This window comes from Jatropha curcas, chromosome 10 (assembly GCF_041381405.1).
Source record: "Jatropha curcas cultivar XTBG-Jc1 chromosome 10, XTBG_Jcur_1.0, whole genome shotgun sequence".
NCBI classification, from domain to species: domain Eukaryota; kingdom Viridiplantae; phylum Streptophyta; class Magnoliopsida; order Malpighiales; family Euphorbiaceae; genus Jatropha; species Jatropha curcas.
In genome coordinates this window covers 4,711,231-4,735,793 of record NC_143160.1, presented here as the reverse complement: position 1 = coordinate 4,735,793, position 24,563 = coordinate 4,711,231, and the positions used below count along the sequence as shown (strand labels likewise).

General features: G+C 35.3%; 6 protein-coding genes across 9 annotated transcripts; 3 read left to right on the top strand and 3 right to left on the bottom strand.

Annotated features, from left to right (window-relative positions):
* Positions 1 to 129: 129 nt before the first annotated feature.
* LOC149492957 (uncharacterized) lies at positions 130 to 2,221 on the bottom strand. Its single transcript, XM_089715409.1, has one exon. It carries the CDS (start codon positions 2,070 to 2,072, stop codon positions 1,626 to 1,628), a length of 447 nt encoding a protein of 148 aa, XP_089571535.1. The 5' UTR covers positions 2,073 to 2,221; the 3' UTR covers positions 130 to 1,625.
* On the top strand, positions 388 to 999 carry LOC119370028 (uncharacterized). The gene has a single exon (XM_037637249.2). The coding sequence runs from the start codon at positions 388 to 390 to the stop codon at positions 769 to 771; it is 384 nt and encodes a 127-aa protein (XP_037493177.1). The 3' UTR covers positions 772 to 999.
* Positions 2,222 to 3,593: 1,372 nt separating the features above from the next.
* Positions 3,594 to 8,046, top strand: LOC105640302 (pachytene checkpoint-like protein). Of its 3 annotated transcripts, none has more exons than XM_089726532.1 (14): positions 3,594 to 3,865; positions 3,977 to 4,040; positions 4,244 to 4,322; positions 4,516 to 4,583; positions 4,800 to 4,898; positions 4,997 to 5,101; positions 5,440 to 5,529; positions 5,655 to 5,730; positions 6,078 to 6,147; positions 6,242 to 6,312; positions 6,444 to 6,534; positions 7,058 to 7,185; positions 7,472 to 7,600; positions 7,689 to 8,046. In XM_089726532.1, the coding sequence occupies exons 1-14, from the start codon at positions 3,742 to 3,744 to the stop codon at positions 7,827 to 7,829; spliced, it is 1,335 nt and encodes a 444-aa protein (XP_089582658.1). In that variant the 5' UTR covers positions 3,594 to 3,741; the 3' UTR covers positions 7,830 to 8,046. The 3 variants fall into 3 exon arrangements, with proteins under 3 accessions (XP_089582658.1, XP_012079975.1, XP_020537414.1); XM_012224585.4 differs by having other exon boundaries at positions 3,595 to 3,865; positions 4,244 to 4,350; positions 4,795 to 4,898; XM_020681755.3 differs by having other exon boundaries at positions 3,788 to 3,865; positions 4,244 to 4,350.
* Positions 8,047 to 8,544: 498 nt separating this feature from the next.
* Positions 8,545 to 10,928, bottom strand: BIR6 (Pentatricopeptide repeat (PPR) superfamily protein). 2 transcript variants are annotated; one of them, XM_089726547.1, is made up of 2 exons: positions 10,715 to 10,866; positions 8,545 to 10,614 (listed from the first exon to the last, which is right to left on the bottom strand). In XM_089726547.1, the coding sequence occupies exon 2, from the start codon at positions 10,409 to 10,411 to the stop codon at positions 8,921 to 8,923; it is 1,491 nt and encodes a 496-aa protein (XP_089582673.1). In that variant the 5' UTR covers positions 10,412 to 10,614; positions 10,715 to 10,866; the 3' UTR covers positions 8,545 to 8,920. The 2 variants fall into 2 exon arrangements, with proteins under 2 accessions (XP_089582673.1, XP_012079974.1); XM_012224584.4 differs by having other exon boundaries at positions 8,545 to 10,928.
* A 5,755-nt stretch (positions 10,929 to 16,683) lies between these two features.
* On the top strand, positions 16,684 to 21,032 carry LOC105640300 (protein DEHYDRATION-INDUCED 19 homolog 6). Its single transcript, XM_012224583.4, has 5 exons — positions 16,684 to 16,893; positions 18,556 to 18,698; positions 19,089 to 19,166; positions 19,309 to 19,529; positions 20,642 to 21,032. The coding sequence occupies exons 1-5, from the start codon at positions 16,815 to 16,817 to the stop codon at positions 20,742 to 20,744; spliced, it is 624 nt and encodes a 207-aa protein (XP_012079973.1). The 5' UTR covers positions 16,684 to 16,814; the 3' UTR covers positions 20,745 to 21,032.
* A 1,267-nt stretch (positions 21,033 to 22,299) lies between these two features.
* RABE1B (RAB GTPase homolog E1B) lies at positions 22,300 to 24,081 on the bottom strand. The gene has a single exon (XM_012224582.4). It carries the CDS (start codon positions 23,953 to 23,955, stop codon positions 22,507 to 22,509), a length of 1,449 nt encoding a protein of 482 aa, XP_012079972.1. The 5' UTR covers positions 23,956 to 24,081; the 3' UTR covers positions 22,300 to 22,506.
* Positions 24,082 to 24,563: the final 482 nt, after the last annotated feature.

Here is a 24,563-nt window from a genome sequence, read left to right as displayed (position 1 = left end):
TAACATAATTTGCATAACCTACGATTTCTCCCACTCGTGTTTCTATTATTGCATTTATGACATGTTCTTGTTGATCATCAAGCACCATAAATTTAAGAATCCACTTTCTTTACATTGAGATCCACGCTATACACAAACGCTAACATCATAGAATCCATTCAGGGCCATTGTCCTTGGCATTCGATTCCTCCCAACCCTGTGGTTTTATACAATAATATTATTCTGATGTCTACACAAACTGACAGATGGGAAGGGAATTGGATGCAACCATTATCTCCAAAGAATAAAGCTACAATACAACCTCTATAAATTTCTAAATAATTTCTTCCGTAAACCAAGATTGACTGACCGGAGAGACAGAGCAAGAACCGTCATAAGCACAAACATATGGCCCAATCTCCGGTGTATCACAGGCAACGACATGGATGGGAAACGACATCCCATGATTACCATGTTCATGTTGCAAAAATAGAAAGGATGCCAAGTGTTCTAGCTGATGTGCCTCGCTACCCAAATGTCCACAGGGTCTTTAACAACAAAGTGGTTCGCGACGAAGAACCTGAAATGATCGTTCAAGAGCGTGTCGATAAGCCCACCAAGCCCAATAAGAAGGTTCAGTTAGTAGAGCAAGAGCAAATGATTGTCCAGGATAACTCTGCAGGGATCCATGAAGTTGTTGAGAAGAGTATTGATGCAGAAACTGATGGATATCTCCAACAGAAGCATAAGGCATTTGAGCTATGCAAATGGAAGACTTTCAAGTTGCATTAATTTTATTATTAGGATTTGGGAACACGTGTGAGCTATATATAGTTCTGTTTGCTACTAATTAACGCAGCTATTTAAATAAAAGAAGGCTTTGTCTTTCTCTTTGTCTGCACAACACAACTATATAATTATAATTCTTTCTGGGTTGGCCTGTTTTAGCATGTTAAAGTCATGCATTTTCATAGATTCTGTTTTTCAGATTTCTAATAAAATAGTTAATTTAATATAGTATATAGTTTTTGTACGTATTCTCTTTTTGGTTTTAATGTTGCTACTTATTAATTAACAATAATTAACTAATAATTAAGTTGTAGTGCTGTTAAATTTCCAAACAATATATTCTATCGAACATGAAAAGATGAATGATATATACTTCATACCAAGCAAATGTAGATGACAATGTAGGCACAGCTACCTTTATTCCAATATCGTCTTGCTTTTTTACTCTGTCGGCGTAATTATTCTTTGCCATTGACAGCTACAGTCAAATTCTGGTGACTCTGATGAATATTTGAACTTCATTATACTGGGAATCTGATAGCGTAAGGAATAAGGACCAGTCCACAGTAATTTATACGGGAATACAATAAATCATATACCAAAAAAATCTGAACACAAGTTGTAAAAATTTGTGATATTGACACATCAAGAACCAAAAATTAAATCCATATTTCAGGTTTTCCAATGAAGAATCTGATACAAGGGAGGAAAATAGAAAAAAAAAGAAAAATAGAAAGAAAATTCTTCATTCGAAAACCTGATGATGTAAATTGCTTATCACTTACTAATATGTAGAAACATGACCAATGCAAAAAAACCAAATACAGAAAAGAAAGAAACTATGTCAAAATTGAGTGTTACATATCTTCTTCGCGAGGAATATCAGCTTCTTTGTATCTTCTCCAGGACATACGATTAAACAAATTTCTAAGACTATTCTTGCTTTCCCTTCGCTTTCTAGGGGCTCGGCTTTGATAATCCAATCCAGAAAATGGGTGATCTAAAACAAGCCCTCTTTCAAGCTTCTTGGTCATGGTGACAATCTCATATGAGTCAAGCAGCGATTGCTTAAAATCCCAACTTCCACTCGCAACTCTATAGTTACCGGTCCATGGCCTGCTGATTGCTTCTAGCTTGAATCGAGAGGGCTTGGTTTGAAAATTTCGGCGGTAGGCGTCATGTTCATTGGTCGGCCTAGAGGTGCCTGAGTGCGCATGCCATGCTTGTGCCACAGCCTTGAGGATTTCAAGATGGTGTTCATTTTCTGCTTCTTCTTCTTGCTCTGACTTGTTTTTATTCTTCATATTTCATTGTTAGCTTTCTTTTTCTAAGAAAGTGTGGTAAAGAGGGCCATGTTAGATGTTATCTCTGCTAAATTAGAGCCTCACATTGGCTCTGCTGCTACTGCTAGGACTAGGAAGATAGAGAGAGAAAAGGTGTTTGGAAGCTTGTCTTGTCCTCTCTGTGTGATGAAATTTTTGACTATCATCTGTTGCTGCAGATTAAATGATGACCGTTGGATAGGTAAGGTCCAGATCTAGGATAATGTTTGATTTGTTTGCGTGTGTTCACCTAAAACACAAAACAGTTTTCTATTTTTTATTTTTTATTTTTTTTAAAAAAATAATTTTCTTAGAAAATAAAAAAAATAAAAAATAAAAAATCATTCACTTAATAACAATAAAAAATTATATTTTAATTTAAAAACTTCACAAATATTATTCATAACTTTCATAATAAAAATAAAGTATTATAAAATAACTCTAAAAAATTTTTTTAAAATTTTTTAAATCTATTATTTATAATAATAATATTCATTTTTATCATTTTGTAACAATTTTTTAAAATAAAGAATATAATATATTTGATATTATAAAATTAATTATATATTAAAGCATAATATAATTTTTTATGTTATTTATGTATTTTTATTTATTCAATAAAAATATTTTATAGAAAAAATTATCTATAGATAGTACAACATCAATTATGAAAATATCATTTTATAGAAATGGAAAACAGTTGGAAAATATATATTTTGTTATAAAGGAATAATGTGAAAAATAACTTGAAGCTATTTTTCAAATGTTATTTAAATTTTGAAAAACTATAAAATTATTTTCTAGTTTTATAGATAGAAAACTGACTGATTTGAACACAAAATTTTATTTTCCTATTTTTTTAAATTTTTTTTTAAAGAACTACTTCAATTTGTTTTCTACAAGTGAACGTATCCTTTATTTATTTCCGAGACTAATTTCTCCCTTCTAGGCATTGATTTTCTTTAATCCTTTTTTGGTTATTTTTGGCTTTATTTCACGCAACTTATGCAGTCATTAAATTTTAATTTATATAGTGACAATAATTTATTATGTTTTGTTTTTATTTTTATTTTAATAAAGTCGCTAGTCCTGTATTTGTTTAAAATATATTTTAAATTAATATGATAGGTAATTTTACAATTAAGAATGGATTTGGATTTATAAATCTTTCTTGCTTAATTATAAACAACATTTCAGTTTGCGCTAACAAATTATGATAGCTATGATGAGTTCATGGCATTGGCATGTGACCATATTTAATTAATTAGCATTTGGATGATGATTAGTGATAATTGATAATGATGATTATTGGTAATCAATAATGGATATAATAAATTTATTAATATTTGAAAAACATTTCATTGACTTTTGAAAATAAAAAAATTTCAAATCGAATGTAATTTTGAAATTTAATAACTGATAAACCCGTCTTTTGTTAATAACCAGACAAAAACAAAAGAAAAAGACCCTGTTGTTATTGGCAACTGCAAATAAATATGGCGCCACTGCTTCGCCATTTTCCCGCCCGCGTTTGAAAAAAGGAAAAACTTCCTCTTTTGGTCCTAGGGTTTGCCTCTTCGCCCAATATTCGTAGTATCACATTTCCGAATTCTCTGTCTTCACCGTTTATGACCTCAAACATAGCCAGAAAATGACTACTTCCATGGAGATTACTACGGAAAACCCCACAGAGGCCCACATTTCAATAACAAATGGCGTCTCACAGCTACCAGCCCTTTCTCCCATTCCCGCCCAGGAAAAATTTATCGTTTCTGGTACGTATTGGGCCCTCCTTCTCTTCTTAATTAGAGATTGGGCTTCTATTTCAACTTCAAGCTCCTACTTTGAGGTTTCGCCGATTGAGTCTTCGATTATTAATTTTTCAGTTGAAGTTTGCTTAAAACCCTCGAGCACAGCTCGTGTTGAAGATGTTCGCTCTGCTGTTGAAAGGTATGCAGTAAACATCATGTAGCTTGTGTATGCCATGAATATTATATCTGCCATAGGAATGTTTACTTATTGAGTTCGTTCTTTGTTTTTTGAGGTCGGATTATATACCATTTTTGCGTTTTCAATAATCAGTTTGTTTGATTTTTGCCTACTTTCATGTGTTTCTGACTAAAAATTTGGCCTTTTTGGTTCAATTTAATCAGAATGCTCGAAAAGAGGAGTTTAAGCTATACTGATGGACCTATTCCACTACCTGATGATGAAACCTTTCTTGCACAAAATGTACAAAGAATCCATATTTGTGATACGGGTATTCATTTGCTTTCCAACTTTTGGTTGCTGAGATTCTAGAGGAAGAAGAAAAGAAAGATAAAATGAAACCTTTCTCATTTCACCAAAATTTAGAGAAACAAATGGATGCCGTGCCAATTATGTAGACACAATAAAATTAACAGTTTACTTTTTTGCTCTGTAGATGAATGGACAAAGAACCATGATATTCTGTTGTTTTGGCAAGTCAAACCTATTGTACATGTCTTTCAGGTAACATTTGTGCAGGCATAGGTTTTTTTTTTTTTTTTTCCTCCCTCTAAATTATTTGTAAGAGTTTTATGAGGCCATATAGCATTATATTTTATCTATATTAGCCCCTTTTTTGCCTCGTAAAAATGAGAGGTTCCCGTGCGCTCTTGTGTTATTTGCACTTTTTTGATTGTGTTTTATAAACTCTATAGTTTATACATTGTTTTGTCAGCTTAGTGAGGAAGGGCCATGTGAGGAATTAAGTGGGGATGGCCAACTTTCTAGCTTCAATGAATGGATTTTGCCTGCAAAGGAATTTGATGGCATGTGGGAAAGGTTTGTTTGGAGCTTCTCCTTTTTTTTTTTTTTTTTTTTTTTTTTTTGCTGTTCAATTCATCAATGCATTGTCCAATGTCAGTCATTTACTTTTGCAGCCTAATTTATGAATCTGGTCTCAAGCAAAGGTTATTGCGTTATGCAGCAAGTGCACTGCTCTTCACTGAGAAGGGTGTTGATCCTTTTCTTGTGTCATGGAACCGGTAATAAAAGTTTGGCTTATTTCATCAGTATTTGCAAGCCAGATGACAGCTTATGGGATGAGTATTTTGTTTATTCAAAGATTGTTCAGTCGTTTTTCTTGAAAATGAAATGCCTGACTTGAAATTGGAGGAAAATTCTTAAGCCTATTCTTTTGTATAAATTTGACTAGTACAAGGACTTTTGACATGAAATAAATCTCGATGTATGGAAACCATAAGGGGAATACAGATTCATCTAAAGCAGATTTGAAAAGCTGCAAAAGTAGAAATGTCACCCTGCATTTCTGCTTCCATACAATTTGAGATGACCCCAATCATATGTCCATTTTGTTTTCCAGGATTATTCTTTTACATGGACCTCCAGGGACTGGAAAAACATCCTTATGTAAAGCATTGGCTCAAAAACTATCAATACGATTTAAATCCAGGTCACTTGATGTCTTGTTTGATGAATGTTTATTCTCTTAATGAACCAATGAAAAGAAACGAGGACATGTATATATTCTTAACTAATCTTTTTTATTGTTCTTGTTTATACTTCTGCCTTTATCAGATATCCTCAGTGCCAATTGGTTGAAGTCAATGCTCATTCTTTATTTAGCAAATGGTTCTCTGAAAGTGGCAAGCTGGTATATTTTTCATCGTCTTCAAGGAGTCCAAATGCTTGTGGTCTCTCTAGCTAGCTAATTCTGTTCACTATTTTTTTTAATATAGTATTTCTCTATTTTGTTACATAGTTATAACATATTGTAATTGATATGTGATCATTTTTCCATCTTCATAGTCAACTTGCTCATGATGCTTGGTTTGTAATTCAATTTATGGCCAGATTTCCTAGCCAAAGGTCTATACAATCTATGCAGTAAATTTAAAAAAGAAAATAATGGATCGTACTTGTTTTAGTGTTCTCCTTTCCAATAGGAATCTTTATTTTTTGAAAAATCTTGAAAAAATTGTTATCTGATTATTGCATCAGGTTGCAAAACTTTTCCAGAAAATTCAAGAAATGGTGGAGGAAGAAAACAATCTAGTTTTTGTTTTGATTGGTGAGATTTATTATGAAAAGATATATTTGCTTTTATTTGTTACTCATCCTTCCCCCTTCTAGCATGTGATACTTTAGATATGATGATGCTGCAGATGAAGTTGAAAGCCTTGCGGCAGCAAGAAAAGCTGCTTTGTCTGGTTCTGAACCTTCTGATACTATTCGAGTATTGGCCTTTGGACTTCTCTCAAATTTATTTCTGATTTTTGACTTGTGAATGACTAGAATGACCTTTTTTTTTGAGGTACAACTTCTCATATATTTTTTAATGCATGGTACCTTTGCAATGTCTACCAGGTTGTCAATGCACTGTTAACCCAGTTGGACAAATTGAAATGCTCACCAAATGTGGTTATTCTGACTACCTCCAATATAACTGCTGCTATAGGTAAGTCTATGATTTATCGCAGTTCCAAACAACTTTCCTCTGCATCGTTGCATGCTAACTTGAACTCAATGCTGTTCCCCTCCCACTTCTACTATGTTTCTATGCTTGAGTTTCTAATATATGTTATATATCCTGATATGAATTTTTTATCCCCTCTTATCTCTGCATATTCCTTCCTACAACAGTCAATCAAATTCATTTTTGTTTACATATGAATGTTGGAGATGCTTCTAACACTCTTAATGATCTTGATGGTCTTGGTCATTGGTCTTCAAGTTTGTTTTTGAATTATTAATCCAACTGGAAACCCTGGAATTTGAAAACCACACATGCATTTCTGTTGGAGTTAGATGTTCAGAGCCCTTTGTTGTCAATCTGTGTTGGGCAAAAAAGAAAAACAGTCAAACCATTTTTATGATTATTCTTATATTTTTTTTTTCCCTTGAAAGTTTCCTCATTGTCCCTTACAGCACCTCGGATAAATTCCATTTCTTTAATATATATTCCAATTGTTGGGTTGCAGATATTGCATTTGTGGATCGAGCTGATATCAAAGCCTATGTTGGTCCTCCAACTCTTCAAGCTCGTTATGAAATTCTAAGATCCTGCTTGCAGGAACTTATGCGAACTGGAATAATATCAAATTTACAGGTGTGACTTTCTGGAAATTCCATATATCTTCCTCTCCATTTAGATATTAGTGTGGCCAGATTAATATTCTTACGAGTAAATGCCATCACTGAACTATGACTCCAGCGTTGGGGGACCTTGGAGAGGAATTTAGACTGACAGATAGTTAATCATTTTTGCATTAAGTGCCACTTTCAGATTTGAACCTGTATCCGATGATTGCCAACTCAAGATTTCCCTCACTGCATTAAGCAATTGCCTTGCCACTTTGATGGTTGATGACTTATGAGCTTGTTAAGTTCTGCAGGACTCTGACCAGCTCATGCTTCCAAATTATTCAACCTTGAAAGAGAAACGGAATGCACCTGATGGACCAGAAGCTCAGATACCAGTAAACTTGTGTGAACAATTGCTTGAAGCTGCCCAGGCATGTGAGGTGAGAAGTGAAAAATTCTTTTAGCTTCTATGGTATTAACACAATAGAAATTTATTGAAATAACTTGCGACTGTAACCATGTATACAGGGCCTAAGTGGAAGATCGTTAAGAAAACTTCCATTTTTGGCACACGCTGCACTTTCAAATCCATATTGTTGCGACCCTAGTAAGTTCTTGTCAACAATGTTGGACACAGCAAGGAGGGAGCGTTCCGAGCTGCCTGACTGAATGGTTGCCCATGTAAATTGTAAAAGAAAAACGCGTTCAATGCTAATGTGAAAGAAGCCTTTTCTTTATGCCACTCATGTCCGTCTTGTTTGAGGATGAGATTCCTGTTGCAGTGATTCGTAACTGGAGATGGTTAGTCTGTGGATGGTATATATCTTTTGTACCTATAGTTCTCTTGGACACTAGTGCCAACAATTGTAGAAACTTTTTTTTTTCACCTATACAATTATTATTTTACTAGAAAAAAAAAAACTGTCATGTGAAAGTAATTTTGGATTTTATGCTTTCATGTCTATTAAGAAAATGTTCATTTTACTGATGAAATAATTCTTTGAAATCCAACACGATTAAATTAAATTCCATCATTGATAACTTAAGGGTAGATTACTAGTTAGCCCTCTTAATTTGGTGAAATTAATAGTTTCTTGCCTTTTTAAAAATGCATTAATCGCTTTTTTACAGATTGTTCCGGTTGGACGACTAAGTCCTATGGAAAGACTAAAATATTTTTTATCTTATTCATATTGTATTTTTTTTTTATGCTAGAAGCAAGAATTAATTTTTTTTAATAATATGAATAATTATTAAAATAATAATTACCATACCTATTTTGCTAAACTAAAAACTCACTTTACCTAAAGCTTTTGGACCAAATTGTTAAATGGTATTACATCGCTCACAGGGATGCATTATTATATATTTCAAAAGACAGGGATTAAATAATCAATTTCATTAAACTATAGGAACTAAATAGTAATTCTCCCATTCTCCGAAAGGGAAGTTTTTACTCTGAACAAATAAAGCCAAACACCATGTAATAACCGCTATTTCTTGGTCGGTCCAAAACTTTCCAGCCAAAGCTACAATTGCTTTCATTACCTACTACCTAGGACTCGGCAAAAATGAAAGATGGCAGATTAGGCCAATGCTATATAAATACATGACACTAAATTCGCAATGGAAAATGAACGAACTCCTACCAGCAAATTATACAACTAATTTTCAGTATTGTGCTTGGGCAACTTTGTACAAGAGAAGATTGGAAGATGAATCGATGCTTCAGTTATAAGTAAAAAATAGGAATGATATGATCAATCATTCGCAACAGAACTTCGTGCGGAACCAAAAAGTTCAGAAATTTTAGGATGTTTACGAATATGATGTGGGCACTTATATAGCAGATCTTTGGCCTCAGAATGTCTACCTTCCTTAAAGAAGGACTGAAAGACATTAAAGTAAGCTGAAGTTGATGGATATTCCTTCACACTCAATGCCTTCAGGAAATCTGCAGCATCCTCCACAGTCCCAAACTTGGATATATACTGAACAAATGGCCCAGAAAAAGGAGGATGGTTATGTTGCTTCATTAAACGAAGAAGGTCCATTGCTTCTTCAAGTTTCCTTTCTCCTAGAAGCTTTTCGATAAGAAGTTTGTATGTAGCCTGCCAAGGTCTTAAATGGACTTTGTTCACCATCTCCACGAGTAATGTGTATGCACCCTCTATCCTTTTTTGACCGAGGAAAGCATTTATTAGAATGTCCAACAGATCAGCATCAGCATTACAGTTTTTCTCCACCATCTTGGCAAAACACATTAGTGCCTTGTCGACTTGATTAGCAGCACAATGGCCTTGAATCAAAATGGTCCAAGTTTTGACATCAGGAACACATCCATTTGTTTCCATTTCATCCAAAACCTCACATGCTTCTTCCAATCTCCTTGCTTTACAAAGTCCAAAGACCAATTGACTGTATGAGATGTTGTCAGGCTCGAATCCTGCATTCTTCATAACCTTGATAATATTTGCTGCTTCATCAAAATGTCCTGCACTTGTCAAGGACCTATGTATCCCATCATAGACAGCCTTAGAAAGGGAACTTCCCATCACCTCATATTTCTTTGCAACTCTAAAGACCAAATTTAAATCTGGCTTGTCGCTTGCTGAGATGCTCTTCAAAAGATAGCTGCAGTCTTGAATTGAGGGCTTAAATGGGCCATCCATCATAAATTCATAAAGCTTTACTGCATCCTCCATCAACTTCATTTTCTGAAACTGCCTCGAAATCTTTATGTAAGTGTCAATATCCATTTCATGACCAGCATTCTTCATTTCCTCAACAACACTCCAAAACTCTCTAATTGAGTCGTCCCTAGCAATAACTCTGGCAATCGCATTATATGTGACAGTGTTGCATTCGTAACCTTCACACTTACCAGCCCAATGAAAAAACAGCATAGCTTTCAAAGGATAATTCCTGAGCTCCTTCAGTACCTTAATCACAAAATTATCTGTTAAAATGATTCCCATACTCCTCAATTCTTCCTCAACCTCGTTGTTCCACTCCATCTTCAAAATAACAGTAACCACATTTTTCACTATACTATCCATAGCATTCTCTTTAACCATCCTATCAAAAAAATGTTTAAAAGCCACCAAATCACTGTCCATCTTCTCTTTCCTAAAAATTGCTGAAATTGTTAAATAAGTCTCCTCATCAATATAAAACCCTTGTTCTTTCATTTTCCTCAACGTAATCCAAAACTTCTTCATGTAATCCTTTTTAACCAGAACTCTAAGCATTAAGCTGTACAGTGGAGAACTGAGTTTAAATTCATTTCTCTCGCTTACCCAATTAAAGAAGTCCCATGCCTTATCCGGGTATTTATCTAGCTTCCTTAAAACATAAACAACTGTCTCATGGGTCAATCTGGGGTTGGAGGTTTCTAACTCGCTTTCTAACTCAGTGGACCAATCATTGCCCAATAAGAGCTCAACAAGAGAACCTGGTTTTGATGAGAAGTACACCATTTGATGGGAATTCAAAAAACAAGTATGAGACTGCTCAGAGGGAAAATATGGAGAGAGGGGGGAGAAGCGAATCACCTGAGTTAGAAGTGGTCGGGTAGTGGAGAGCCGAGTTGAGAGGAGTGAGTTGGAGAGTCTAAGAGATGCGAGGATTGTCCTTGCTCGATTCATGGCTGCTTCTGAAGGTAAAATTGTTGCGGAAATCAATCGGAAATGCAGATGCTAAAGAGAGGGATTCTTCAAGGGTTTAACGCTCCATATGTAGACAGTAGACATTAAAACCCTGGATTTCATTAGTGTCCGATCTTTTCTTGGACGGTTGACACAAAACCCATAGTTGGGTGGGCCCAATATCTGAAATGTTATTTGTTTGGACAAACTTCACTCAAGGTTGGGCTAAGCCCAGCCCATCTGAATACCTCCAAGTCTCAAGCTATTAATTTGTAAAAGTTGGGCTTGAGTTTCACTCCGCCTACCAATAGCTCTAATAACTACTACTAGTTGCATTTTATTTTTACTTTGCAAAAAAAAAAAAAAAAAAAAAAAAAAATCAGTATTTGTCACAAAACTAATAAATTATCTTTAAAATTATAGCTTATAAAACCAATTTAGGAGTTAGCACGATGATAATAAATAAGATCAAGTTCCAAATTTGAGCTTCAATAGAATAATTAAAAAAATATTTAGAATAAATTAAAGTTTTTATCTAAATATTTGTATTTATATATCTATAGATGATAGACCGTAATTTTTTAATGTCCCATCATCTTGCTTGTTGGACCTAATTATATTTACATATTCACATTCAGCAGCAGCAAACATCTCCTTGTTTTCGTTATGTTTCAAAAAACAGTTTTTAAAAAAAAATAATAAAAAAAGAAGACGTTACCCATTGCCAATAGCAGGGGATGTTAATTAGAAAAAAGAAATAACTTCTGTTTTCCCGTTGCTCGGCGGCAATTTGCATTTCAGTTGCCGAGTCAGCTTTTCCGAAAAAAATTGTAAAAGACAAAAAATCCCCCACCAATTTATCTGGGCCCCGCCTTGGTTGTATTCTACGCGAAGTTTCGTCCGTTAAAAAGGGATACCGGGTCCCACCCACCTCCCTTTGTTAACGGGCGTGCTAGACAGGTCTGCAATTTTCATGACACGTGCCATCCAATCATTGGCTTCCGAGGAAGGGACGGGCCAAAAAGCTCCCAAGTGCATCTGTTAAAGAAGGAAAATGGCTTCAGTAGAGCTCACGCAACACGACAATGGTGGTCCTTTGCCAGGAAAATAACCATTCAAACACTGGTTATTCTTAATTCACAAATCGGTTCTAAGTTCCAACCATATTTAACAGAGGAATTTCAATTTCCTGTCCAAAACTAGCAAGTATATTTATATAATTCCAGTTCTACCTTGATAGATCAAACTATTTAATTTGTGTTCATCACATGTTTTCTAGCCAACGTGATTATTTTTAATATTATATAATCTTACATTAATAAATTCATATTAAATAATTGAAAAATGGTAAGCATCAAAATCTGAACTCTCAAATCATGAGATCAATAAATTGACTTATAAGGATACTAGTATGGTCAATGTCCCCCCCTATAGCTATGTAGTATGGTGTATGCATGCAAGGTAGAACAATATCTAAAGTGGTTGAGACATTGAAATTCACTGGCATCCACATATGGGTCTATCTTCAAACTTACAATACAAGCCCCACATGCCAACACACCAACTTCCCCATTTGGAAAATTATTAAAAGCAACACAACAAAACATCAATATATTCTTCTGCTTTTAATTTGAAACATTAACCTACCCAAACATAAAAGAAGAAAAAAACAAACAACAAACGAAAATTCAAACCTCATATACAAAAATTAAGCCTTTAACATATATATAAAAGATCCTTTTATTTAGAAAAAGGAGGTGTAGCTTTAGGGCACCATGCTTTGGCTTGAAAAGAAAAAAAAAAAAAAAAAGAAGAAAAACTCTTCGCTTTCCCTCTCTTTCTTTCCTTTCCTTTTTTTTATTAAAAGAGAAACGTGCAGACACTGTATATTAAAAGAGAAACGTGCATGCGGGAATATAACATTTTAGCTATTGCAATATTGTCTCTCTTCACAGTACCTCTCAAAGCTTTCCCTACTTGGCTACTAACCTACTTCTTATATAACTGTATATCTCTCTCTCTTAACTAGACTAGCACCTATATATATAGATTTTTTTGCTTCCTAGCTAGCTAATCTCTCACACAGTATGACCATGGCGGTTGCTTTGAAGCTTGTCCGGGTGCTTGTCTTTGTTTCGCTTCTCCAAGAAAAGAAATTTAGGCTTCTGTTTGGTTTCCATCAGAGGAGTGGCCATTCAATTAAGTTGATAAATGGGTTATCAAGCTAAGAATTAACAAAACATGGAGAGGCATTCATATCCATGCAAGGGGAATTAAGAGCTCCTGGTCCGACTGCTTTTATATATTTGTTCTTTCTTTAAATTTAATAGCTGTACAATTTTCTTGTTCTTCTTCTTCTTCTTCCTTTTGTTGCTAATTAAGCATTGTCGAGTTTTATTTTGAAGTTATCAGGACTTCTGTGCCGGTAATTAATTAATTATTAGCGGGAGTGTTGTTGTAATAACCGCAATATAGGTTTGCTGGTATAGGTTGTGCTTGAAGCAGCAGTTAATATGATGAGGATGTAACTTAGTATTGTATGTGAGTGCTTTATAGTTTTGATGTAATAAATTTCATGCTTTATTCTGATTTAGTACATTTGTTTCATTTTAAAGTTGCTTATATTTAAATTCTTTTGTCTTTAATCAGTCCTGAGCTTATTCACTTATTGCCAACAATTTATATTTACATATATATATATATATATACGTACACCTCACGCAGAGAAATTAATTGGCAGCTTCATTTGGTTCGTTATTTCTTCCAGGTACCAACAATCTAAAATCAAGCGTTGGAGTCTATTCATCTAAAAAGACTTTATTCCAAAACTTAACACGGTTTTGTTAAAAAAAACAGAACCTATGATACTAGTTAAGAATAATTAGTAAAACGAAGAAAATGGAAATGGAAGAAGATATTTGTTGTTCTTCAATACTTTGTGGTGTTTCTACTTTGTTTTAATTTTTTTCCTCCTATTCTTGTGTTGTAACCCTACCATGTCTATAGCTTCCAAGGGCTGGCTGATGACTCCATCAATTATGGCTAAGGCTGACTCTTTTTCTCTCTAATATTTGACCTACTGTTTGCTATACGGCCTCATCACCAGCCTCAAACTCAAGTTAAGTCTAACCCGAAGAAGTAGCAATCTGTTGCTGACATTTTAAACATGACAAGCTGTAATATCCATTCTTTTTCCCTACATTTCTTTTCTTTAATCATGAAAAGATTATCTAGGTTGACTATGGGTTTATATTGTGCCAACTGACCTTTGGACAGATTCTACAATGTATTCCTGAGATCTTATCACATTCACAGATGCCAAAAAACTAAAACTAAAACTAAAAGAAGCTTTTAGCATTATTTGTTGATGGTAATAATCATTCCTCTCTTACTTTTTAGTAACTTAATCATAACTAATGAATAAAGCTGTGCACAGATTTCTAAGAAATATATATAATAGAGATAAATTATCTGTGGGAAGCGCCCTACATATTTGGCCATTCCAGCAGGCTATTTATAGACAGAAAGTAAATCATGCATCCTTTTCTTTTCATTTGTGGACCCTAATTAACATATAATAATCTTGCATCTTCCTCTATATGTAGAAGTGAATATGTATTTTCAGGAGAAAATTAAGCTTGCTAAAGTTTCAAACTTTGCATGCATCTCGTATATATGTATGCGCCAATTAATTGGTGGGTGCAGCGTGAAATATTATTATATGAGCTATAAACCAAAGTTGCACTAAACTCGTTAATGCTTATAGTGAATTTATAAAGAGAAAATCCTATTTCTGCTTTTGGTTCATCGTTGGCTATAAACAGTCAACAACTGGTGGTGGCGATGATGATGACAAAAATGGCCAAACTTCAACTTGTTGGTGGTGTCTAAGAACATGAATGCCATTGAAAAGACAAGTTATCCTTTTGTCGTGTGACAATTCGTACCCAAACATTTGACACTGTTCAGTTTGAATCTCTCTCCTATGCTCCATATATCAAGGATTGGGTTGTTCTGCCTTATATATTGTGGTTTTGCAATTTAATGATTGAATGCTCTTTTTGTTCTTAGTGGCTATGGTTTTATCTTGTCATTTTCTTTTATACGAACAACTGACCGCTGGTCAGTGAAGCTAGTTAATAGGAGAAAGAGACATTGCATGCTTGCTACTATTACGCGGCAACTGGTTACATAGAATTAAAAACAGTCAATATTGTGTCAAATGGGCCTCAATTAATAGTGGGCCAAATCTGGCCGTTTCATGCATAGTTATTGGGCTTGGCTAGATGAAATTTCACAAAAGTTGGGCTCCGAAATCATACTCCATTTCCAAATCGGGTTTAATATCTTCGCATGCATAAGTTAGGAACTCAATTTCCAACATAAAATTTGATTCTTTTTTTCAGGGGAATAAAATTCAGAATTTTTGTTTAGAAAAGTAATGAAAAGCCTATCATATTATTTTGAAAAAGCTTGTAATTTTCTGAGAATTATAAAATGCAATGGTTACTATAAGAAAATATATTAGAGAGTTATTTGTAATGTAATGTAATGTAAGCGAGGATGCATTGCATAAATTGCACCAAATAATTACCTATGATTTGATGATGCAATTAATGCTGAGAAAGCCTTATGACTTAGATGGGCCTCCACACCTTCACAGTAAGCAACCCTACCTTACTTAGCCCGGCCCATGATATCCAATGAAGCGCAGTAAGCTATTCCACTGTTTCCAGATTTTGTTCACTGAATACTTTAATAATGCCACTTTGTCCGCTGAATTCTTAAAGGTGTTCATGGTCAAATTTATGAATAGGTATTGGGTTAACATAACAATTTGACGGAGAGGTTGACATTGACAAGACAAAAGAACAAAATGTTAAAGTGGCTATCCACAGTATTTATTTGTTTTAATCAAAGAATGTCCCACCATTTTGTTTTGATTGCCAAATTTCTCTAGGCATAACCATCCTTCACAGGAAAGCAACTTCTTGTTCTTGTCCAAACGTGTTGTGTTATGTTCATGCCATTGTTAAGTTGTCCTGTTAAATACCCTTTTTATGTTTTTGTCTTTTCTATTGCTTTATTCAATTATTTAATTAACTACTTTCTTAATCAGTCCAGCAGCACCAACTCCTCCTTAGATCGTAGTAGTAAAATATTACTTAGAGTACTGCTTTATGACATTATGGGAACTTTGGAGGCGGCTCGACATTAATTTTTGCTGATTACTTTATTAACCAACAGTGCAATGACTAGTGGCCTACATATGAGAAAACTTTTCCACAGGATGTAAGAAAAAGTTGGCATAATCAGACAATGACAGCCTTCTCCTTCGTTTCTTTTGTATCATTATGGAAATGAGTGGCATTAAATATATAATATCAATTTCATAATACGAACTAGCAGTTCAAAAATTGAAACAATGTAATAATTCTCTGTTAAAAAAGTTTCGATTCGAACATGTTCATGAAACATACGAATTCATCAACATCTCTTGATATGTTTTATGAACCACTAAGTAAATAGTTGATAACTATTAAAAATTTTGTTTTTTTTTTTTCCTGATTTGATTATTTAATTCGAGCTTATAACCACCAGATGCTGATGGATTTAACAATTATATTTTAGTTCTATCAATCAATAATGGAACTTGCAAAATGATAATAATTTAGACTTCCTACTATCAAACAAAAACACGACTAACTTATACCGTTCATCAAAGAAGACAAAATTATTGCTTTATTATTAATTTTTTTAAAGTGAAGAATATATATATGTATATCTTAATATTTACGACACGTGTCAGTCATCCATGTACTAGCTTTTGTGTGTCAGAAAAGCTTTTCTCAATGTCAGAGCGCAATATATCGCAATATAAGGGTAACAAAAGCAAGAACAGCTTCACTCATCACAAGTCAGGAGTCACAGCTAACACTTTATCGCCGGAATCTGACGTTTCGTGCTGGTAATTGCGGACGCAGCACTTCCGGAAGCTGACGTAATCATGGAGGTTGATTCCTGGCCTTCAAGAGTTCACGCTGCTAAGCACTTCTCTGCTTTTCAAGCTGCTAGATATAACTCTGGTACTTTGCTTCTTCTATTTCTTGAAAAAATGATCACTTTTAATCTTTATTTTATTTATTGTAATGACTGTCCGTTGGGAGGTTTCTGGGTGAACTCTTTTTCTTGCTGTCATGTAAGAAGAATTGAAGATTCAATAATCCTTTTCTTTTTCGTTTTTGAATTGTTTTAAGCACTGAAAATGTTTAGTCAATTGTTTTCTCTGATTGCTCCTGTGGTTTAATGTTTCAACTAATAATATTTTAGTTCACAGATTTCAGGATGTGGGTTTTTGGAAAGTACAGATTTTTGCTAATATTATTATTGTTATTTTTTACCTTCTGAGTTGTGTTTCTCTTAATTAATAATAATTAGTACACAATAACTAGAGGCATAAGCTCATTTTTTGAGTTATATTTAGTACACAACAAATAGAGGCGTAAGTTCTATATGAGTAGAATCCTAGATTCTCTTGGTCGTTGATTGGTTTTCAGGAATCTTATTAGTGGGTCCACGGTATCTTGGAAGATTCATTTGATGGGTTGATTATAAGGAAATTAGGGTTGGAGCGCACAAGAGATATTGGTCGTTAGCAGATTTGAATATTTAAGGAGGAAGATGAAAAGCTGAATTATGTTGGGGCTAATCAATAATCAAAGCTACAATCAATATGACAAATCACAGTGGAGATTGTGGAGTGCATAAGTCGGGGAAGGAAGAGTTGTTTGAGATTCATATATCTATTCCAAAGCTGAAGTCTTTAGACGTATTAAACCCATTGGTTGCAAAGGAGAAAAGATTGAAACTTTCGGACTAACTATCACAACTTTCGAGCCCAGGATCGAACCTATTGATTGACTCATCTGATACCTTCAAGTCAAAACATGTGCAGGAGAGTGAGAAGATAAGTTTGGCTAATGGCTCTCCTGGTAATGTTGGACAAGACTATGAGGATGAACACAGTGAAGAATTCGAGGATGAACATAAAGCAGAATACGAGGAAGAATGTGATGATGATGATGAGGAGGAGGAGGAGGAGGATCACTATGAGGAAGAGGAAGAATGTGAAGATTCTGATGAGGATGGGGATGAGGAAGGTGAGAAATTAAATATGTATTTTGACTAGCCTAGTCATCATGATGTTAAAAGAATGGATTCTGGGGAATTTGCAATAGAGGAGTTCAATGTGATGTGATTTGTTTCATGAGTATTATCTTAGAATGCTTATGTTAATTGTTCTCTGCATTGGAAGTTTTCTCCTAAAAGATATTTAAGGACACAATGATTCAAACACGTATAATTCAGTTTGAGAACTTGGTCCTAGTTGGCTAGATGTGAATAGTGAAGGATTAGATAATATCAGACAAGGTTTTAGAGAATATCCATCATGTGGAGACTAGATCATTCAGAGACTAGATGTATTCTCTACATGTTGGCACAACAATTGTCTCAAAAAGATTGGTTGTTCTTTACTTTTCCACTATTTTGATTTGCATCGTAGAATCGGTGGCCTTCTATTGGTGGAATTATAGGACTTCCTTGTTTTGAAAATTATTGCGCCATTTGTCTTTATTGGTCACTTTATTTTTTTAGGCCGACTTTACTGGTCAATTGTTACTGTAGATTGGTGAATATGCCGTCCGTTTTACCTTTTCTTTAACTCCCATTGTTCAATTTGAGAACAGATAACCATTTGGTAACGGACGATTCAGATGGAGATGAGGACACAAGAGCTTACTTTCCCTGCCCCTTCTGTTATATAGATATTGAAGTCCATGTGCTTTGCAGCCACCTCCAGGATGAGCACTGCTTTGACTTAAAAAATGCAGTATGTGCTTTCATTCATCTAATAACTTGTTGTGTTTATGTATTACCCATATAATAGTACTGGAAAATCAGATACCAGGAGTGCTTCTGATGATAACAGTGAATTTACATAATTTCATTGGCATTCTTCTTGATAATTAATGAATTATCAAATTAGATTGATATGGATTCTTCACTTACCCACTGTTCCTCTTTATCTCTCTTTTTTTTTGGTGCTTCTTCCTGGCCGATATGATTCACTTGATAAACTGTCTAATACTGTTCAACTTGACTTGCTTAAGGAGATACAGTTGGAGCCAACATTCTAAATGGGCATTCCGCAATGCTGCACACGATTCTTTGATTTCTTTTGAAATTTGCATTGGTTGTAACTTAAATGCTGTTGTTTCAGGTCTGTCCACTTTGTGCAGCAAATCTAGGGAAAGATGTGATGGGGCATTTCATGGTACAACATTCAGGTTCACTGAAGGTATTTTCACTTGTTTTTTGGATCTTCAATTGCATGCAACTCGGCCTTAGTTTTGAACTAGTTGGGGTTGCTAAAAAGATCCTTATTGGATTTAACATATACCTAAGTTGTAGTCCTACTAAAGCATTACTTATGCTTGCAGCGTAGGAGAAAGCCTCCGAAATCTGCTCTCTGGTCTGGTAATTCAGCCATGATTAGCAAGGAACTGAGCTCATTTCTTGGGTCTTCAACAAACGGCAGGGCAAACACAAATGAACCAGCACCAGAGCCACTTCTCTCACCATTTCTTAGCAGTGGATTACATTCTCACCCTGAAGGAAGCCAGCAAGATGAATCTTCCAACAAAAGTTTCCATTCAAAAAGGTTTGCTTATCACAGGCTGTCATGATATAATACTATCCCTTTTTTTTTATTTGTGCCTTAAGAATTGAATGAGATTTTATTCTGAAGTAAACCACACATTAAAAATTAATTTGAGAGGCATATAGTGTTGCTCAAAAGGCAGGTTAAAACGGATGAACAAATTTATTGAATTGAATGTTTAGGGATCATGCATGTGATAAAACCTTAAAATCAAACTGTTTCCTGGCAAGTAAACAGCATAGAAAGCAAATTTGTTAACAGAATACAAATACGTCAAAAGAACATCTTTTTATCTTCTCAATTATAGTTTGCATTTTTCATACAAGGTTCTCCTTTTATGGATTTCATTAGATATCTCTTCCTCTTATGAGATTTTGCATAAAAGCATTTGCTGGAAGAATCCTGGTTCTCACAGTGCTTAATTTAGTAATGGGATTCAGACTAAAGTCAAATTTAGAGATGCAAGTACTGCTTTCATTGTTGTAATATTTAACCTAAACTTAAAACTAATGTTTTGTTTTTAAGTTTTTCAGAATTTTCTAAGGTGTTAGGTATCCTGTTTATTTCCCATGTTACCACAGAAGCTTTCACTTTGCACTTGTCTTCTCTAGCTTATCTGCGTGATTCTTCATTTTAGATTTGGTTTTCTTAAGCCAAACTCTTTTTTTCTCTCTAATTACTGGGAGGTCTGCAAATCGAAGAGAGAAGATCTTTTATTTTCTATTTTCCATTTTGACATGTATAAAACCACCATCTTCCATGAACAGATTGAACAATAATGTCCATCTATCTGCATAATGTTGCCCATTTTCATGAAGTTGCACTTTGAAGTTATGTACTCGAGCAAAATGTGTCTTTAATTGAACTATACATGCGTATGGTGCAATTAAATCTGTTTCTGTTGAGTTGCTTCTACTTTACCATTATAGATATTTGAAACCAGAAATTTATAAAAAAAATTTTGTAACTGATAAATAGGAGGTGTATTTGTTACAAATGACTCAAGTACTCGCCACGAATTGCAAGTTTTAATATACATTTTTCCTAAATTGTGAATAAGAATGAAATGAACTTGTTTGAATTTGACTTATGATTGCATTTGTTTTATGCAGCACTGAGTTATCTTCAGTAGATGGAGGGGATGTGGTGGACTCTGAAGAGAGAAGGCAAAGAGCTGCATTTGTTCAACAGTTGATTGCTTCAACCATCTTCTAGAGCTTTGTTATCATCTAAAGGGAGTTGAAAGAAAACTTATACATTGATGCAATCTATAGACACTGGGGTTTTTAGTACTGGTGCTTGAGTTTAGCGAAGCCAAAACGGTCTCCGTTGTTAGGTATATCCCTGGATTGGTGTCGATGATTATAGCAACTACGGAACCGAACACATCTTGTATTAAAAGCGTCTACATATATATTTTTTAGCCTCTTTAGAAAACTAAATTTTATAATGAACACTGAGTAGGAACTCTTTCTTAATGCTAAAAGGTCAATTATATATTCACCAGAGCAGACATTTACTGCATGGACATGCTCCTTGCTCTTTCCTCCAAGCCTTTATGTTTGGTTCTTCAAATTACTTGAATCAGGATGGAAACAGAAATAGCTTCTGGTTTTTTGAACTTAACAGCAAAGAATGACAAAAGCATTACTGTTTTACATAGGAAATTGGCAGATTCAACTTTCAAGTATCCATTCACAATACAGTCCTCAAACACCTTAGCAAGTTCAAAATATCTGTAAACTGGAGGTATAGACCTTACATGTTCACATTGGACCCCCTCTAATATTAAGCCGAGGCAAGCAATAAATCAGCAGTTCTAAAGATACATCTCGAGACGTGTTTAAGCATTGGACAAAATCCAAGTAGGAGAAAGAAAAGAACTAGTCTTCCCACTTTCCTGTTTAACACTAGCAGTCTGTAATCTAGCACCATCTCAACTGCACACACTAAGAATTCACCAAATTTGTCATTGTGTTGACTAAAGAATACTGAACAAATGATGCATATCCTTTCTACAAGATAGATGATAGCATTTGCATACTTCAAAGGGCAACCATAGACTAGAACTGTCACAAGCTATAAAAATTGAACTCTTGATTCATGTTTTATAGTTTTTACTGAGGCATAAAAAAAGAATACTCTATGGACATTAAGAAGAGAAAGGTGACGTCCAAAGGGAAAAAAAATTAACAAAAATGTAACCATAAGCTACCTGGCATACCATAGAACTCCTCGTGCCACCGGGGAAAAGTTTAAGCTATATGGAAAGGTGCTCTAAGGAAAAACTTAGTCCAACCTGAAAAGAAGAATTCTCGGAGGCACTAACATTAATGTCATAGACTAAAACTGTCACAATCTAAAATGATGGAAATGCCCGGTGCGTTCATATGTGCCAATTTGCCAGTGCATGTGAGCTTATTGCACAAATAAATCTACATTAGAAGTTAATAATCATCTAGAGAGAAGAAGAGATGCATGATTCTTCATATGTATAAAGTGCAATCAGACAATTAGTGACCAATGGCGTATAAACAGCGTCGCGTTTGTGAAACATAGGAAAGCAATGTGCATCAAATCTTTCTCCCATTTTCTCCCATCAAGTGGAACCAAGCAGGTGTACGACACAGGTCCATAAACAGAGAACAAGCACTGAAGAGCAGCTAACAAACAGAACAAATAAAACCAGCTACCACAATCACCTCTTAATGCTTGTTATTCAAAGTTGCTGAAGTATAGCAATTAGCAGCCAACCAAGCACAAGCAACAGTTAAAAAAGAAGTCACATTGAAATTATCAGAAGATTATAATGAAACTAGACTAAACATCAAAAAGTGCAAAAGAACAAAACTGCAAAATATATGACAGTGACTTTGAAAAGTTTTTTTTTGCTAAAATGGTGAAATTAATTGCACAAATCCATGGATGTAAAGTTTGACACCATTCAAAAAGCCGAGCACATTTCCTTCTAATGTATCTACTCAATGATGGACTGAATGACACCAGCTCCAACCGTCTTCCCTCCTTCTCTGATGGCAAACCTCATCCCTTGCTCACAAGCCACAGGCACAATAAGTTCCACAACCATCTTCACACGATCACCGGGCATAACCATCTTTGACTCCTCATCCTTATCATTCATAATGGAAGTTACCTTCCCAGTCACATCAGTAGTCCTCATGTAAAATTGAGGTCTATAACCTGCAAAAAATGGTGAATGCCTACCACCCTCTTCCTTCTTCAACACATAAACAATAGCAGAGAATTTAGTATGAGGAGTGATTGTGCCAGGTTTAGCCAAAACCATTCCTCTCTGAATATCAGCCTTTTGGACACCTCTCAACAATAATCCCACATTATCACCAGCCATGGCATCATCCAAAATCTTTTGAAACATTTCAACTCCAGTCACAGTAGTATTCCTAGTCTCCCTCAAACCCACAATATCTACAGTTTCACCCACCTTAACAGTTCCTCTTTCAACCCTGCCTGTGGCCACAGTACCACGACCAGTAATTGAAAACACATCTTCAATAGCAAGTAAAAATGGTAAATCAGTCTGCCTTTGGGGAATTGGAATGTAGCTATCCACAGAATCCATGAGTTCATAAATCTTGTCTACCCATTGATTATCTCCACGCTTAATGCTAGGATTAGCCATCAAAGCTTCCAAAGCCAAAAGTGCAGAGCCAGAAATGATGGGTATGTCATCACCAGGAAACTCATAAGAAGACAACAATTCACGCACCTCCAATTCCACCAATTGCAAAAGCTCTTCGTCATCAACCTGGTCCTGTTTGTTCAAGAATACGACCATGTTTGGCACACCAACTTGTTTCGCCAGCAAGATATGCTCTTTAGTTTGAGGCATGGGACCGTCGGCGCCAGAGACAACGAGGATTGCGCCGTCCATTTGAGCAGCACCAGTAATCATGTTTTTCACATAATCGGCGTGGCCAGGGCAGTCCACGTGAGCATAGTGGCGGTTCTCCGTCTCGTACTCGACGGTGGCTGTGTTAATTGTGATACCACGAGCCCGTTCCTCCGGAGCAGCATCAATTTCATCGTATTTCTTGGGGGCGCTATTGCCTAAAGCGGCTAAAGCCATGGTTAGGGCAGCAGTAAGAGTAGTCTTCCCATGGTCGACGTGGCCAATAGTACCGATATTGACATGAGGTTTCTTTCTCTCGAATTTCCCTCTGGCGGCACGAACAGCGAACGAGCGTCGGCGGGTAGAGATGGCAGTAGTGGCTGAAGCAGAGGAGGTGGTGGTGGTGAGGAAGGGAGAAATAAAAGAAGAGGAGAGAAGGGTTTTGGGGGTTAGCTTGGTGGGTTTTGAATAAGAAGTGGTGGTGGGAGATGGGGAGACATGAGAATAAGCTAGTTTTGAGGAGCTTGAGACTGTGGCTGATGCCGAAATTGCCATGGGAGACTGAGGATTAGGTCAAGAGAGTGAGAATGAGAATGTGGATTTGGAAAAGAGGAGAAGAGGAGAGGAAAGGAGAGGAGAGGATTTGTATCGTTATCTCTTTGGCCAGGCGAAAAGATAGGCTATTGTGAGTTTTATCCACTCTACCTTACAGTCTTAAAGTAACTCAGGGTATCGCGAAAAATCCATGAAACAATGTTTAAAAGGGTGACACGTGGATTTAAAATAGACTTTAGGGTTTCTGGTTTAATTAAACTCAATCTTTCCTTCGCTTAGTATTAACTGGCTAGAGTTAAAACAATTTCAGTAAATTCTAGCAAAGTTGATGATCAATTTTAGAACAGGACATGTCAGTTTCAATCCAAATTTGGACATAGAAGAGTAAACCTTTTTTGTTTGTAGTAGACTTAGTAAGAAATTTGACGGTCAGGTATTAATATAATTCTCAGCCAAAACCCATTTAATCTATCCGATTTTTCTAATATATGAAAATTCAATTTCAATGTCGTCCTCGTATGACTTGTGGCTCACAGGAATTCAGAAGATGACGTAGGTAATTGGGGCAGTTTTAGTACCCCACAATCCTTGCCTCTGATGCAGCCACG

Excerpts from the sequence above, each read along its gene's own strand:
- LOC119370028 (XM_037637249.2), top strand. The coding sequence starts at position 388 with ATGGCCCAATCTCCGGTGTATCACAGGCAACGACATGGATGGGAAACG.
- LOC149492957 (XM_089715409.1), bottom strand. The coding sequence starts at position 2,072 with ATGAAGAATAAAAACAAGTCAGAGCAAGAAGAAGAAGCAGAAAATGAA.
- LOC105640302 (XM_012224585.4), top strand. The coding sequence starts at position 3,742 with ATGACTACTTCCATGGAGATTACTACGGAAAACCCCACAGAGGCCCAC. Across the intron at positions 5,530-5,654 it reads TCAATACGATTTAAATCCAG|ATATCCTCAGTGCCAATTGG; the intron begins GTCACTTGATGT and ends TGCCTTTATCAG. Across the intron at positions 6,148-6,241 it reads TCTAGTTTTTGTTTTGATTG|ATGAAGTTGAAAGCCTTGCG; the intron begins GTGAGATTTATT and ends ATGATGCTGCAG.
- BIR6 (XM_012224584.4), bottom strand. The coding sequence starts at position 10,807 with ATGAATCGAGCAAGGACAATCCTCGCATCTCTTAGACTCTCCAACTCA.
- LOC105640300 (XM_012224583.4), top strand. The coding sequence starts at position 16,815 with ATGGAGGTTGATTCCTGGCCTTCAAGAGTTCACGCTGCTAAGCACTTC. Across the intron at positions 16,894-18,555 it reads AGCTGCTAGATATAACTCTG|ATAACCATTTGGTAACGGAC; the intron begins GTACTTTGCTTC and ends ATTTGAGAACAG. Across the intron at positions 19,530-20,641 it reads AAAAGTTTCCATTCAAAAAG|CACTGAGTTATCTTCAGTAG; the intron begins GTTTGCTTATCA and ends TGTTTTATGCAG.
- RABE1B (XM_012224582.4), bottom strand. The coding sequence starts at position 23,955 with ATGGCAATTTCGGCATCAGCCACAGTCTCAAGCTCCTCAAAACTAGCT.